The sequence below is a fragment of the Chinchilla lanigera genome, unplaced genomic scaffold (assembly GCF_000276665.1).
Source record: "Chinchilla lanigera isolate Chin_1 unplaced genomic scaffold, ChiLan1.0 scaffold00039, whole genome shotgun sequence".
NCBI lineage: Eukaryota > Metazoa > Chordata > Mammalia > Rodentia > Chinchillidae > Chinchilla > Chinchilla lanigera.
In genome coordinates, this window is record NW_004955440.1 from 14,865,333 (window position 1) to 14,881,434 (window position 16,102).

Below are 16,102 nucleotides of genomic sequence, written 5' to 3' on the forward strand. Positions count from 1 at the left end.
CGTGACGGCTCCTGCTTTAGGCCCCTGAGGTTCAGAGGTGCCCGTGTGCGGGTCCAGCAGACAGAAGGTGTAATCAGCCGGCTGTCATTGTTACCAGCTCTGTAAGAACTGTTTTCTCTGGGTTGGGTTTTGGTCACTCGAAAATACTGGAGCCTTATGCAGCGTGGGAGCTGCCTGGGTCCCGTGAAGACTGGGTTTTAGTTTCTAGCATAGCTAGACCCAGGGCCTCATGAAGTTCCAGGGTGAGTTCACGTCTCCCTCTTAGGATTGAATGGTAACTGGCACGTCCTATTCCCTTGTTCAGGCTTATCTGCTCTTAGGGGAGGGAGGATGGGGACAGGGGAGGGAGGAAGGGAGGGAGGGAGAGCGGTCTATCCGTCTTCCGTTTCCTCCATCCTTACAGCGCATCCTATGAGCACACAGGACCGAAGACAGGGCCAAGCCACCTCAGCAGACAGGGAGTGCGCATACTACCCAGGTGTCGCCCGCACCTTCGAGGTTAGTCAGCCACTGTAAGGTCTCACCCCAGCTGCAGGGGGTTGGGGATGGGGTACAGTTCCCAGTGAGAAGTCTGAGTTCTGGGCAGACAGAAACAGGACATGTCCGTGGCACGGTCTCTGCCTTTGTTCCGCAACACCTAAGGGAAATACGGGGTACAGCGTGGGGTGCCTTGGTCTAGATGCGGTCTTCACCCAAGGCGCAGGAGGCATCCTGTGTGCTCGTCTTTTCATTCACCGTTTTGTTCGTTCATTCATTCATTTCACATTTAGTAAATGCCCAGCATGTGCCAGGCTCTCTGCTGAGGGTGAAAATGCTTGCTTTTGAGAAGCTCGCAGTCTAGCTGGAAGAACGAATGCGCAGATCGAAGTGTGTGGGGCTGATAATCTGTGTGGGGACAGTGAGTTTTCCTAGGGAAACCGCAGCTGGGCTCTAAGTGGGGAGGAGCAGGGATGATGTAGGAGAGGGCGAGGGCCTTCCCTGGCCGCGTGGTAGGGTGCCAGCAAGGGAATTTTCTGGTGTAAGTGACACTGTGTGGGTTACTTTACTGTCTCACTTACGGTACTGGGGGTGGGTGGTTCAAAGGAGTCACAGTTCTTGGTTGGGTTCTAGAAAATTCTCTTGATTTCTCTGCCCCGCACGAGGTGACTAGAGGTTTCTATTGCCTTGATGTAACAGCATCAAAAAGCAAAAAGGGAAGGACAGGACCTTGCTTCTCATTCTTACGGATGGGCGAAGGCTGATTTCCTTGGAAGTTTCCTGTGTTGGCCCGCGTCGTTAGCCAGCATGGTCACAAGCCCACCCTGAGCAAGTTGCTGACGAAGGAGAGAGGGTGGCGTTGATTGCTTAGCCCAAGCCATCTTCTGGAGCTGCAGAGGGGCTCACTTCCAGACCATGAGCGCAGTCGGAACTCTGTGAGCAAGGAAGAAAGGGAAATGACCTGGCGGACTGTGAGGCGGGCGGCCAGCCGTGTCTCCCACAGGGGTGACGGGTGACAAAAGGCACAGCATATATGAGAAAATCTGGGAAGTGCGGTAAAACAGGAAAAGTCCAGGGTGTGGCTGAGGGCAAAGCAAGCTCAGACTGAAGCAACAGATAGAGGCCGGAGTTCTCCAACGTGGATCCCACCGTGGGGCTTACTAAGAAGTGCAAACCTTGGTCCCATTCGTGGAGGAGCTCCCACTGGAAACCGGAAAAGGTTTTCTAAGTTTTCCACGCTCCCCGACGCACGGCAGCAGAGGCTCACCGTGGCGGTCATTCTCGAAGGGTGGGTTCAGGTGGTCTCCGGAGGGCCATGTGTAGTTATGGTGGTTCTGCTGGGCCTTTCACTGCCCACCCTTCCCCAGAGCCTCCCCTAGGCTCCTTCCTGAAAACATTCCTTCATCTAAAATCACGGCTTTGTTTCTTACCTGTCTTCTAACTAACAGGCTGGGACTTGGTGAAGGTGCAGTCCGCAGTAGATCCTGGACTGGAAAACAGTTTTCCTGATGCTGAGTTCAGTGAATGACTGCTTGAGGTCGCGTTTAGTAGGAAGCTGGCCTTTGCTTAGGTTAGTGGGAAATGCGTGGATGGAAAGCTATTTCATTGGCCCGTTTACATGTGAAGCCTGAGGTGAGCCCTGGCTGCTCTTTGCGTCCACTGGACAGGGCGGCCGTGGTGGACATTTGATGTTCAGCTGACCATCCAGGAATACCACTTCTCATCACCCTACCTCCCCGATATCTAGTGAGCGTAGAAATTGGCTAAAAGACCTGCTCACTGCTTCTGGAAGGAAGAAGGGGAGGAGGGCAGCATATTGTGCTGATTTCATCGGCGGCACTGCCGTGGGCTGGCAAGGGCCCCTGGAGGAATGTGAAGAAATGAGGTAGAGCCATAAGCCGTGGACTGCCAACCATTCATTCCACAGATGTTTGCTGAGCACCTGCGTGTGACGGACACTGTCTTAGGTGCTGGGGATACCTGGAGAGTACTTCAGAATGACAAAGTTTCTGTTCTCGTGGGGCTTACAAGTCATCAAAGGAAGAAATACTTCTGTATGTGTTGTCTAGTATTTCAGGCAGTGAGAAGTAGTGTAATGAAAAAATCAGATGGGTTAAGAGCGGAGTTGTAGGAAATAAACTGAATATAGTGCTGGAACGCTCTATTTTGTACCCACAGGGAAATATGGTCTGAGGAGGTACAGTTTTGGAAAAAAAAAAAGACAGATATTCACTTGGAAGATGTGGGTTAAGTATTGAATAACTTGATCTGATAGGATTTCTTCCATGTAGCTTTTTAATATTGTACATTGTTCCTACAATGACTTTTAAAAACATGGTATTAGGTGCTGAGACATAAGTGAAGACATACGAGCAAAGGGAACTATGAGGTAATTTTTTCCATTATTTTGTCCAGGATTGTTTGGTTTGAGTAGTAGAACAGGAAGTGTATGTGGTCATTCATGCTCAGGGTTCGTTATTTAAAAGGTGAGAAAATAAATTATGGTCTTAGAAAATTGTAACTTTTTTTTTTTGGTGTTTGAAAAATTAGTCTTATTTAGTAGAAAAAGAGAACTCTTTACCAAGGATGTATGTGAAATTTATCTCCTAGGTGAGAAAAAGAAAAATAAGGTTTTGGCTGATGTAGAATACATCAAATGCTAACAGACAGAAAATCTAATTTCAGGGTCAAATGCTATAGTACAAATGAAAATTAATGAGAAGTTATGTTTGGATCCATAACTGACTTGAAGCAATATATAAATTCAATAAAAAATTACAATATAGTAATGCTATACAAAGTAATTTTGATTAGCTATTTTTATTGAGTTTGTTTCTTTGTTAGTTTGTAAAGGTTCTTTATAGGTTAAAGCATGATTTAATGACAATTGCTCACAGTCTCTGCCTTATTTTTTTATTCCTTTAACAATGTCAGTTCTCAGAGAAAACTATTTTTTTTAATGGACCAAGATTTTGTTTTTGTATTTAATAATTCTTTGCCCAACCAAAAATCTTTAAAAATTTCCATATTCTCTTCTAGAAGTTTTATATTTTATATTTATCTTTAGGCCTATAATCAATTTTGAGCTAATTTTTGTATTAGGTGTAAAGAATGGGTGAAGGATTTGGGGGTCGGCAATGAAGGGACAAGGGGTAACACCAGTTGTTGAAACACTGCCATTTCTCCACTGAATTGTCTTGATGCTTTTGTCACAAACCAGATACCATAAATGTAAGGGTTCATTTAGTCTGGAACCCTTGATTCTATTGCACTGATTTATCAGCTTACTCAGTGTCGATACTACACTGAGTAGACACTGTCTTTAATAAGTTTTGAAAGCAAGTAATGTAAGTTATTCAATGTTATTCTTTTCCAAAATTGTTCTGACTCTTCTAATTGTTTAACTTTTCCACATGAATTGTGAAATCAGCTTCCAGTATCTACAAAAAGTTCTACTGAGGTGGAGCAAGTAGAAAGCAGCTCGCAAGACAGTAGGTTTTTTTAAAAGACAATAGATTTTAGTTGAGCCATATCAATATCACAGTAGATCTGAATGATTCAGTGCTAATTAAAAGATATTTTTAGATTGGTTAAAAGGAGTCAACTGTATGCTGTCTAGAAGAAACCCATCAAAATATATATACATACACAGGCTGAAAAAATAGAAGGAAGAAGTACAATGCAATCACTAACCAAAAGAAAACCAGAATAGCTACTTTTACATCTAACGTTAACTCCAGAGCAAGGAATAAAGAGAAATATTACATAATAAGCAAAGGATCAGTTCTCCAAGAAGACATTAATAGTCTTAAATGTGGATGGACTTATTAGCAGGATATATATATATATATATATATATTCAAACTATATGAAGCAAAAAATGATAGGAGAAATTTAAAAATCTACATTTATGGATGGGAACGCTAACATTTATATGCCCATAAATTTGACAACCAATTCCTTGAAAAATACAAAGTACCAAAACTCAACAAGAAACAGGTTGCCTAACTAGTCCCATATTAATTAAAGAAATAAAGTTTGTAGTTAAAAATCTTTCAGTAAGAAAACTCTACGCCCACCAGATAGTTTTACCACTACCCTTTCTTTTCAATGTGCTCCTTTACAAATTATTTTTAAATTTGGTGCCTCATGGCTTTAATGTCTGTGTCGTATCTGAGTCTGGTTCTGTTTATTGCTGTATCTTACAGCTTGCTTTCTATGCACTTGGTAGCTTTTTCTTTGAGAACTAGACATTTTGGCAGGACATTAGAGACTGAGATAGTTTTTATGTGTGGAAACAGGCATGCCTTTCTAGTTCTACTATGCATTTAGTGTGACAATAGATCAGTCTAGTCAAGTGTTGAATGAGATTTGAGATTTGCTCTTGCTACAATTACCTCAGTGCACCCCAGACTTCAAGTTCTTCTAGGGATGCCTTGTGTTTGGGTTCAGATGAGTTTGCTAAAAGACTTCTGTCATTTTCCACTCCACTGTCAACCTTAGGTCTTCATTCTGCCCGGCGCTGCAGAGTGGTCTATGTCCATGTGCTTTCAGCTCTCCCTCTGGTATTCCACTGTTATTTCTTACGTGATGCTTGTTTGCCAGTGGAGATGCATCTGCCCCTGGTGAACAGTTGGTCATGTCTTGCCTTTTCCTGAAGGTACTATTTCTCCTTAGAGTTTAGCTTAATGTGGTCTTCTGCAACCCTAGTTTAATGGATCTGAAAAAGTTATGAATTTGCAGTTTGTAGCCTTTTGTTTGAAGTAAGCATGGGAGTTGTCTCAGTTGCTTTTCTCATTGCTGAGATGAAATACCTGACACAAGTTAAAGGAGGAGAGGTTCATTTCAGCTCACAGTCTGTAAAGGTTGCAATCCACAGCTGGTTGGCTCCAAGGCAGAGTGGCACGGCAGAGGGGGATCACAGGGGAGAAACAGTCCATGGCAGAGCAGGCAGGAAGCAGCAAAGCAGCAAACAGCAGCAACAGGCAAAGCAGCGGGCCTCCCTTTCCCTTTTATGCATTCAGGCTGTAAGCCTTTTGGGTGGTGCCACCCACACCCGGGGTGGGCCTTCCCATTATCCACACCCAGAACTGTGCTAAACCATTCAGTAGACTAATTTAATACCATAATTCTTAATCCCAGTATCACACGCCCTAGATCCAGCCAGCTCTGACAAGCCCCACTATAAGCAAATGAGGCTTTGCAGAGAGATCTAGATACAAGCCATAACAGGAGTAATGCTCTTTTTTAAAAAAAAGCTCTCTATATACTGAGCAGAAATTAAAAGCTTTGATTTCTTGTTTTCAAGCTCTTTCTTTTTATGATCTTCCTGTAAAACCTTAGGGCCATTTTCTTTCCCGCTATGCTCTGTGAAATGTCATCTACACAATTCATACATGTAAAGTCAGTGGTTCTTAACCCTTACTTGGGAAGCATTAAAGTAAAATACAAATTTTGAGTTCCATTGTCTCAATTGATATATGTCAAGACTGAGGGATGGGTGGCCTTTATAAGCTACCCAGGTGATTGTAGGCTGAGAAACCTTAGTTTAAGTATCACTTACAATCTTTCCTTTAACAGAGGTGCAATTCCAATAGAAGTGGCCCAATGAAATTTCAGGCTATATACATTCACCTGGGTGGACTCCTTTCTCTCCTAATTGCGTCTTCAGTGGTAGTGAATTGCCAGTGATCTAAACTGATATTCTCACAGAATGGGGAAGAAACTTAAGAGTTCTCATTTAACTTTATACTGCCTAAGTGAATGCGCTTCATGACAGTCCATGGAGTGGATGCTACTTGAAGATTTCAGGAATTGGAAACTGCTGTTCAAAATAATACACCCCATTGTGGGATAGTTTTGTTAGAGGCATTTTCATTCTGTTGAACTGAATTGAATTGAAATACCTTCCCTTCTATAATCTTTCAAATAATTTGTCTAACTCACTGCCTTGTGAAATATTTGAAAGAATCTATTTGTATGACTCAATACATGCATCTGTACCATATCTGTGTGCACACTTGCCCACGAAAAGCATCATATGCAGTAGCACTTACTATCTCTTGTAGGCCTAAATTGATTTCACAATAAACCAAAAAGTTGCTTTTTGCAGCATGAACAATGCTGGTCCAGCCCATCTTCTACTTGACAAGTTTTCTGAGGTTTATGAACAGTTCCTTGGTGCCTCAGAGGGTTCTTGGATCTGGTGCAGTGTTGAGTCCTCCAACAGTCTTTCCATCCTCCTCGTAGTCTTGCTAGTTTTATGCATGTGCTGGGTGAGATGTCCCATAAAATTTCATAGCTTATGACCTGGGACGACAACGTGCAAGATGAGCGTCAGTGAGTCATGTAGTAGATACATGCTCTTAGCGGCCACAGGGGAGAGAAGGGCCAGACAGGTCTTCAAGGAGGACTCTCTTCGGGCCTTGAAGGTAAGCATGAGCTATGTGGAGTGGAAGGGGCTTGGAAGCAGGAAGGATTTCAGAGAACAAGCTCCTTTAGTTGTCTCCTGACTGTATGACTCACTCTCTCTGGAGGTGACTTGGATGTACAGGATCTGAGAGAAACTTCAGGTTACACACAAAGGAGAAATCTAATTTAGATTATTTCCACAGAAAGTGCCATGAAAGGTAATAATTGAACTGGCCCTGGGCCCCCAGGCCAGGCCCTTCAGGAGCTCTGACTCTGACAAGTGCAGTTGCTGTGTGGTTCTGGATGTGGCTGCTTGTTGTGGTGAGGTTCAGCTTCTCAGGGCCCATTTCAGAGCTGGTCTCTTCCGTCCTGCTAACGACTGTGACTTCCATGAAGTCTTGGAATGAAACCCTTTCCCCACTAGCCTAATTGTGTCTCTGCTCTCTTCTCAGTGCTTAATCAGGTGCATTATATTCTCAAACTGTGCTACATCCAGCACTCTTATGATTCACCTGTCAGGCAAGCTGAATATGCTTGTTTGTAATAAAACGATATCACAATCAGAATGGTATGGAAAAACCAAATATGCATTATTGGTGTCCTGCTGAAAGCACCTCACTCATTTTGATGCTGAAAGCACCTCACTCACTATTCTATTGTGGTAGAAAACTATAGACTATGGGAAAAATCACGCACTCTGTGTGTGTTATTTTCCCTTAAGATGTGGGAACCATGGTTCTTAGCAGCTAGAAATTGAGGGCATGATCCATACTGTGCCTATACCATTGGGGAGGCGTTAGTGCTATTGAGAAATGCATATTATACATTTCTTCTGGAATTTAGTGCCAGGATGGTAGTTTATTGTCTGGGATGAGCTATAAACAGTGGAGATTTATATAATTTTTTGTATTCTCTTCGTGCCTGGACAGCTAGGAAGCCTGCAGTTAAATGTACGAATACTCAATTGTAGTGATAACTTAATTTCAAATTCTAAGTATCTAGATTTCTTATCTTAATATGATTTTATCTTCATTTAAAAACAATAGTTTTTAGTTTTTCTTATTACTATGGTAATATATACTCATTACAGAAAATATGACAAATAGTAGTTTCCCACCATAACTAGATATTTTCCTACCACATGGGAAGTCACAAATTATATCTTCATTGTGATCATTCTAATTTATTCTGGGTATATATGTGTATGTGTGTATCATTGGGTATTACAAAAATGAGAATACATTTCTCACTGTATTAAAACTCATCTTTAAAACTTAGCATTTATACATATTTTCTACACCATTAAATATTCCTGCACAGCATTCTTTTTAATGGATGGTGTAGTTCATCATGACGATGTAATTTGTGCTGTACTTTCAGCTTGAATTTGGCCTTTGCTATTATAAACAACTCTGTCACTAGCTAAATCACTGAGCCCATCCACAATTATTTTCTTTCAAAAAGTTTCTAGAAGTGACATACTTGAAAAAAGGGCTAGAATATTTTTAAGGCTTTTGGACATATATTTCCATGCTGTCCTTCAGAAAGCGTGACCTAATCTATATTATCACCTAGAGTCTGAGATGCTTCTTCTTTCTCCTAAGCCTCCTCTAGTGTCAGGATTATTGCTTTTGAAATCTGTATCAGGAGACAGGACTTCTGGGTGTGGGCTGTGAGGAGGCCAGTATATCCTTTCTCCTCGTAAGCTGGTATAAATCTGGACAAGTGAATAGAAGCCAGACGTTCTTGTCTCTCTGGGTCTGATATTCTGATTAGTGAGATGGCTCTGTGGAGTATGCTGTTTCGATGACTACTTTCATACTCTAAGAATACCAGCTAGTTCTCCTTAAGGAAGGAATGGAAATTTCCTTTGTCTTTTGCTTTGGGAGGCTTAACATAGTGGCTGTTAGAGAATAAGTATTTTAGTTGAAGAATCTATTAATGCTACACCTAGGTGCCAATGAGTTTGACTAACGTTACCTAGCATGAATGCACTTATTACTTAAAAATACAAGCACAGTACTAGTTTTTCCACCCTTCTTTGCATATTTTGAGATGTCCAGTACATGCTGAAGGTACTGTGGTCAGGCCCAAGGATGAGCTGAGCACACTACCTCGAGGTGCTCATGTAGGGGACTTTTTGGGGAAACACAGGCAATTAGGAAATTAAAACATCCTAGCAAGTGGTTGCCATCAAAGTGTAACCTATGCAAAGGAAACAGGTGACAGATGTGGGTTTCTTGGGGCTTGGGGGCCTCAGTTTGATGCTGGAACATTTACTTTCTGCACTCCAGAATAAAAAGATTTTGCAACTAGTGCCTTGGAAATCCTTGCATCTAGCTTCACATTTTTCATTCCGAAAAACCTCTCACCTTATTTAACAATTCCTGTTCTTTCTCATCAGCAGCTCTTTGTTCTCTGAAGTGTTTTTATTGTGCGTGCGTTTACACACACACACACACACACACACACACACACACACACGGCATTCTCCATAGGCAGGCAGCCCATGCACAGCCCGCTCCTGGCTCCATTTGTTGTGGCTGGCCTGGGTAATCGAACACCAGCCCATGAGCATCTTCAATATGACCCGTCTAGGGTTCCTGCTTCACCTTGCCTGTGAAGACTGCTGCACATTGTCCTTCCACTAGAAACTTCTGACGAGGAACCGACAGGGAGGAGGACGTTATCCACCTCCAAATCTGAGCTACTCACAAAGCTTCAGGAAGGCTTCCTGTTCTATTCAATTGTACCTTCAACTTTGCTTTGTAAAGACACTCCGTCTATTTTAAACTTGTCAATTCAGAGGATTAGCTAAGTTGTGTATTAAGTCATAAGTGTGTGCTTACTCTTAAATCATCATTGCAGTAAAGAAGGAAGCTAGTATTAGCAAAAGCAATTAAATATGAAAGTCACACCTTAAAACAACTTATGTAGTTTTTAAAAAATAAGTCAATTCAGAATTATATAGTACATGTACCTCCATTTCTACTTCTCTATTTAAAAGGAAATACTTTATTCTAGTTTTATTATATAGTGTTTATTATTATGGGACCAATTTTTTTTACAGGTTGTTGGAGGGGGGTACCCACCAGGACTCAAGCTCAGGACCTCATGCTTGCCTGGCAGGCACTGTGCCACTGAGCTAAATCCCCGGCCCCAGTGTTTATTATTATGATGAAAATTATATCAGGTTTCTTTTATCATTCTGCTGCTAAAATGAAATGCAAACCTTTTGGTCTTAGGCTACAAAAGAAAACGAATGGTCTCAACAAACCTTTCAAATTAAATTAACTTTTCAACAGATCTGAAGTTCTAGTTTCTCATTCTTTTATTACAATGAATTTTTTCTTTTGATTGTGGGTGGGGGTGAGATAAGGCTGCAGAATGCTTTCTGGTTCATCTTGTTTATTGCACACGGTACAGCAGCCAATTCCACCGAAAGGGAAATAGAAAAGTAACTACTCTCTTTGTGCCTTGTAAGCAGTTTGTGAAGTCTCTTCTAGTTCTTATGATTAAGTGTTGGCTTCTCTCATTGTAGACTTCTAAAATGAAATTAAAAAGAGGAGTAAACAGCACTAGAGAACCAAGCCCAAATACCGTGCTGGGACGAGCCCAGCAGATTGAAGGACAGCATCGCAGGCAGTGTCTTTTAGAGCTGTAAGAAATGCAGCAGAAGAGAAGGACCGTGAAGGGATCCTGAGAAAGTTCCGGGTCACTCTGAGTGTGATGACCTGAGGATGCTGGAGTCCGTGTGGGTGGGGACAGGAGTGGGGGGTCGGTGGTTTCAGCAGAGTGGTCTCTGTTATGTGTGTAAGTGCTTCACAGACACACTGTCACCCAGCTATTGTTCACCGCACTCTAAGCTTCAGAGTTGCCCTGGGACTTGTTCAAGGGGAAGGAGGAAAGGAAGGGTGTGGAGGGCATTCCTAGAACAGGGGCGACACGAAGCAGAGGGAAGAGCCCTGGGACTGGGAGCCAGAAACCCAGGTCCTGTTCTTGGCCCTCCTACATCTGTGTGACCGCGGATGACTCATCCGACCCTTCTCGGCCATACGTAGTTTTCATGTCTGCAAAATACAGGTTTGGACTAAATACCTGACTTCCAGGCCACACCCACAAGCCTCCCTCAAGCCGTGTCAGAGCCCAGGTCTCCCCCAAGCCATCTCTGACGTTGGCTTGTACCAGTCACTGAGGTCCTGGCTCCGACTTCCAAAAGGGAGCAGCCTCAGTTTTCTGCACCTCTGTTTCTGCTTGAATGACGTAAAACTACCAGGCGGTCCAATCCCGAGGCTCTCTGCTGGCCCTCACACTCCAGTGTCTGTGACTCTGACACCTGGGCCGAGGCCCTCACACTCCAGTGTCTATGACTCTGACACCTGGGCCGAGGCCCTCACACTCCAGTGTCTATGACTCTGACACCTGGGCCGAGGCCCTCACACTCCAGTGTCTGTGACTTTGACACCTGGTCCGAGGTCCACGTGAAGGGGGTCGGGCACCCTTCATTCTGGGGTTGCTCCTCTTCCTCAGGTGACGGCAGGTGGGCAACAGAGTATTAGTTTAGGAAGCTGACACTGGGGAAAGGAGTCTGTTACAGGGTTTCAGCTTCTCCCTCTGGGGACAGCCCGCTGCATTTTTCCTTGGGCCTCACTTTCCCGTGGTCCCAGATTGAAAGCAGCCTGGGAGATATGGGAGTTTGAAGGCAACCCGAGCCTCCGTCCCCTGCCCTGCCCAGCCCTCTGCAGCCAGAGCTGTCAGGCCTGGAGCCCCGACCCTCCCACGGGAGCCTCAGAGGTTAAGGCAGTAATGACGACCTGTCAGCCGCCGTTGGCTGCTGGGATCCAGGCCTCGCTCAGTCAGGGGCTCTCTCCCGTTAATGGGCTTTTTCTACTCAATGTCAAGTCTTCATTGGCCTGTTTCCTGACTTGGGATTCCTTCCTTTCACTCATTAATAATGTGCCTTCCTCTGCAGCAAACTTTCCTCCATCTCTTTTGGAAGCACAGGACATGGACTTTGTGTGGCCAGGAGGGACTGCTTAGGGAGGAGGCTTGTGATTCCCACAGCTGCTTCAAGCAGACGTGGTGCCTTTGTTACCTGCCAAAAGGTGCCCTGCTGAACACATAACCCTGCAAGGGAATGAATGGTGGGCAGAGAAAACCATCACGAAGGCGCTGTTCTAACTGAGGAGTGTAGAGCTGCAGACCCAAGGGTGCCGAGCAGTTTAATTAACGTTTACTAGAAATGAAGACTCGGGTATTTAAAAATGAACATTTAAATCTCTTGTCTCCGTATCCATTTCTCCATCATGTGATTGTTCCTTTTCATTGCTTTTCAATTTAGCCAGTTTTTACTCGGTTCCCGTCATGAGACTGGGGACCCTGCTAGGCACTCCGCTGGCAGAGGAGTAGGAGCCAGGCCTTGCCCTAAGGGGTTCCCCTCGGGAGAGGGCTGAGCAGACAGGGACAGTCCAGAGTGCTCAGCATTCTGTGGGGAAGTTCCTGGAGGCTGGGCAAACGCAGGATGGGTGGCCCTGTGCCCTTGGCTGAGAGTATTCCTGGACCACGGGTGCTCTGAGGGCTGAGGCAGAGGCAGCTGCAGGCACAAAGATGTGAGGGAGCCGGTAGGTTTGGTAAAGAGTAGGTTCGGCGTGGGCGGAGCAAATCTGGGGAGGGAGAGGGAGGAGGAGGGTGGGGCGGGGAAAAGGCAGCAGCGTGGTAGCAGCCCTGGGGGTGGGGAGTGGGAGGACGGAGCAAGCAGGCAGCCGGTGTGCGGAGCCTTGAGTACTATACTATCACGGTGGCAGTTTGCTGGTCGGTTTGGATTGTACCCTGAGGGCACGGGCACACACGGAAACATTTTAGGTGGGGTGGGCGAGGAGGAGTGCCAGGCCACTTATCATAGCAGACAGGAAGGAGCAAGGACTCTGGATCAAGGGGACCAGGGTTTGAATCCTGCCTTGGCCGCCTTTCAGCTGTGGGCCAGGTACTTCCCTGTGTCTCTGTGGCCTCACTTTTAAAGAAGGAGGAAGGTCTTGTCTATTTCATAGGTTTGTTGTGAGGAGTAACTAAATAAATCCCCTGAAAGTTCTTACAATAATGGACACATTGAAATTCAGTCAATTTTTTCTGGGAAGAGGGCATATAATATTTCCTATGAGCAGTCTCCTCAGACTATGTGTCAGTTAACCGTTGGCATAGTAATGCTGTATAAAAAATACTCTAGAACACAGTGGCTTAAAAGTACTCTAAAATGGGGAGGGGTGGTACTGGTGGTATTTATGATCGCTACTGCAGCTGTGGGCTGCTTGAACCTGGCTGAGTCCTGGCTGGGTATGCAGTTTGGGCTCACATCTGCCCACATGGGATCCACGCTAAGGGCAGTGGGCAGGGGGCAGCTCTTACCAAGGCATTGGCAGAGCTGTAAGGGGTAAAAGGGATCCTGCATAACTTCTTCAGGCCTAGGCTTCTTCCAGCCAAGCTGGAATTGAGAAGCAGGAGTGTCTCATGATCCCTTACAGAGGGGTGGGGAAATACACAGTCAGCAAAACACATGAGCACCAGGAGGCTGAGGCATGTAGGGTCAGCAATGTGGGCGCCAGCCTGCACTGGGCAGCTCTTGTATTTGTAGCTTTGTATCTTCTAAGAGAACTTTACTGGAGGGCAAGGCCCGTACCTCCTCAGAGCAAGGCTGGAGCCTCAGGAGCCTGGATTCAGCTGGCGACCTTCCTGCGGTTGTCTGAACGCGAACTTTAGGTCCTAGCAAAGGTGCTCGTTCTGCCTCTCAGAGTCCTTAGGAGACTGCTCGTTGCAGGGGAAGCATGCTGGCGTGAGTCTGATCTGGTTGAGATGGGAGCACCTTTAGCCCTGTGAAATAGGAAGTGTGAGGTGAGCAGAGGTGCTGCCCTGAGGGCGGCTCTCACAGGCCCGCTGGGCTGCAGTAAGCCATGTGCCCTTGAACGCGCTTTGCAGTGGATGTGGACTGCTAGGGTAAGATTTTAAAGTTTAAGTACAGTGATAAAGTACATGCTTGCTTGTATGTTGCCACAGTTTGGGTATGGTTTGTCCCTCAGAAGTTCGTATGCGGGATGCTTGGTCCCCAGTGTAACTGTACTGCGAGGTGGTACGTCTTTTGTAGGAACAGGGCCCTCGCGGAAGGCAAGCGGGTCATGGGGCACTGGCTTTGGAAGGGATTAATGTGGGTTTTGCAGGACTGGATTAGTTCTCTTGGGAGTGAGGCCGCTGTGTGTGCTTGGTTTCTTTTTCATGAGAATGGGCCCGTTTTGGCTTCTCTACTGTGTTGTGGCACAGCCAGGGAGTCCTTGCCAGACGGTGGCACCATGCTGTTTGGACTTCCCAAGCACTAGAATTGTAAACCAAATACACTTCTGTTTATATACACTACCTAGCCACAGGTATTTTCTAACAAGAACACAAAAAGAACTAAGACAGGTGTGTTTTTAGATGCCTCCTTCCCGGTACAAAAAGGAATTCCTTCTTTGTTTTTTGACTCCCTGGCACTTGTTTTCAGCTCCCTGCGAGCCTCTGGTGAGCTGAACCTGACTTTCCAGCACACAGCCCCAGGCAAATGCTGTGAGAGGACAGGGAGAGGCATTACTGGTGTGTAACTCTGCCTCTGGTTCTCCCGGCTCCCTCGGGCTTGGGAGTGGGACAGGGCAGTAGTGGAGGAGTCAAGCGTGGTTGCTCTGCCAGCAAGTAAAATAATCTGTCTTCCTCCCCGGCTTCCTTAAGCTGCATAACAGATGAATTCATTCTTCTCCGCAGAGAAGAGGAACAGGGACAGAGAAGACGCTCCCACGGGTTGTCCTTTTCGATTTTCTAGCATGAGACTGTAAGTACACTATGAAATTAAACATCAAATTTCCTAAAAGGGCAGTCCTTCACTTTTTAGATTGAAAATTAAGCAATATTTCTAAAATTAACCTTAATAATTCAGTATAATATTATATTGAGTTTTTTCTCGTGGACAACGAGAAGAAAATACATTCTAGAATCTTTTTGGTAGCAAACACAGTGCTGGCAATAACATACCATTTAGTGGTGTGACTGGCGTAGGTAAGATGAATAAATTGTAGCACTGACGATGAACGTACTGTCTGTAGTCCATTTATGGGGGGATTAAGCGCAGGGGTTAGTAGGTCAAGGGCTCCACTAAGTGCCTGGCTGCAGTCATTTCTGACACAAAAAAGCAACAGGAAAATGAGCTCAGAAAAGTTGGGATCCTAATACCAAGACAAGTAGATACTTTAGCTAGTGATGATTTTTTTCCCTTAAAGTAGTTGCTTCTAAAAGGCACAATTCAAAATAGTCATTGCAAGAATAGACATGCTGAAATCTTAATGGTGCAATGCTATTTTGTTGAGTAAAAAATAGGGCTGGATAATGATGAATCGTAGCTATGCAAATGAAAAGAAAGATCGTCGTGTCTTGTGCTTTAGGGTGTGAACTGATGGCAGAAATCTATCCATATTACTCAGTAAGGGACAGGAATTCTTTCAGTGATATAGGAAAGCTTTTATATATATATATTTTAAAGCATCATTTATGGCTGAAATACTAAAACCTAAAATAGTTGGTCTGTTGGCAGCTTTTCTCGAGTGTTCGCTGTAGGCAAGGCTGAGCACAGAGGTAGCTGCAAATGCAAAATGATCCTTCCCTCCCTCCTCTCCCTCTCTCTCTCCCTCCCTCCTTCCCTTCCTTCTTCCCTCCTTCCCTTCCTTCTTCCCTCCTCTTTCCCTTCCTCCCTCCCTCCTTCTTCCTTTCCTCCTTTGCTCCCTCCCTCCTTTGCTCCCTCCCCTTCCCTTCCTCCCTCCCTCCCCCTTCCTCCTTCCTTCTCCTCTCTCCCAGGGCCTTGTGCATGCAAGGCAAGAGCTCTACCACTGAGCCACATCTCCCACCCCTCAACTTTCTTTGTTTATAATCACTTATTTTCCATAGTTACTCTTGTTGCTATGACTTTTTCTTCTTTCATTTTTATTAGTATGTGTTTACAGTACATAATGTTTACATGTACATAACACATACCTTTTTTCATTCCCTTTCCCTACCTTCCCTCCATCTCTTGATCTTCTTCCTCTCTGAGAAAAACCTATCTCCCTACTTCCAATTATCTATCTCTTATGTTGCTCTTATATTTTGGGTTTCCCATATGAGAGAGACCAGGCAATATTTAAGTGTATGTCTGATTTATTTCACT

At 44.7% G+C, this 16,102-nt stretch overlaps 1 protein-coding gene across 1 annotated transcript in view; it reads left to right on the forward strand.

Moving 5' to 3' along the window:
- Positions 1–403: 403 nt before the first annotated feature.
- The window catches only part of Lypd6b (LY6/PLAUR domain containing 6B), a gene marked incomplete at its 5' end in the record, with an annotated part of 162,920 nt that continues 147,221 nt past the window's right edge, over positions 404–16,102 (forward strand). Inside the window, 2 exon segments of the mRNA XM_013517509.1 lie at positions 404–498; positions 14,671–14,737. Coding sequence (XP_013372963.1) covers positions 14,730–14,737 — 8 coding nt within the window.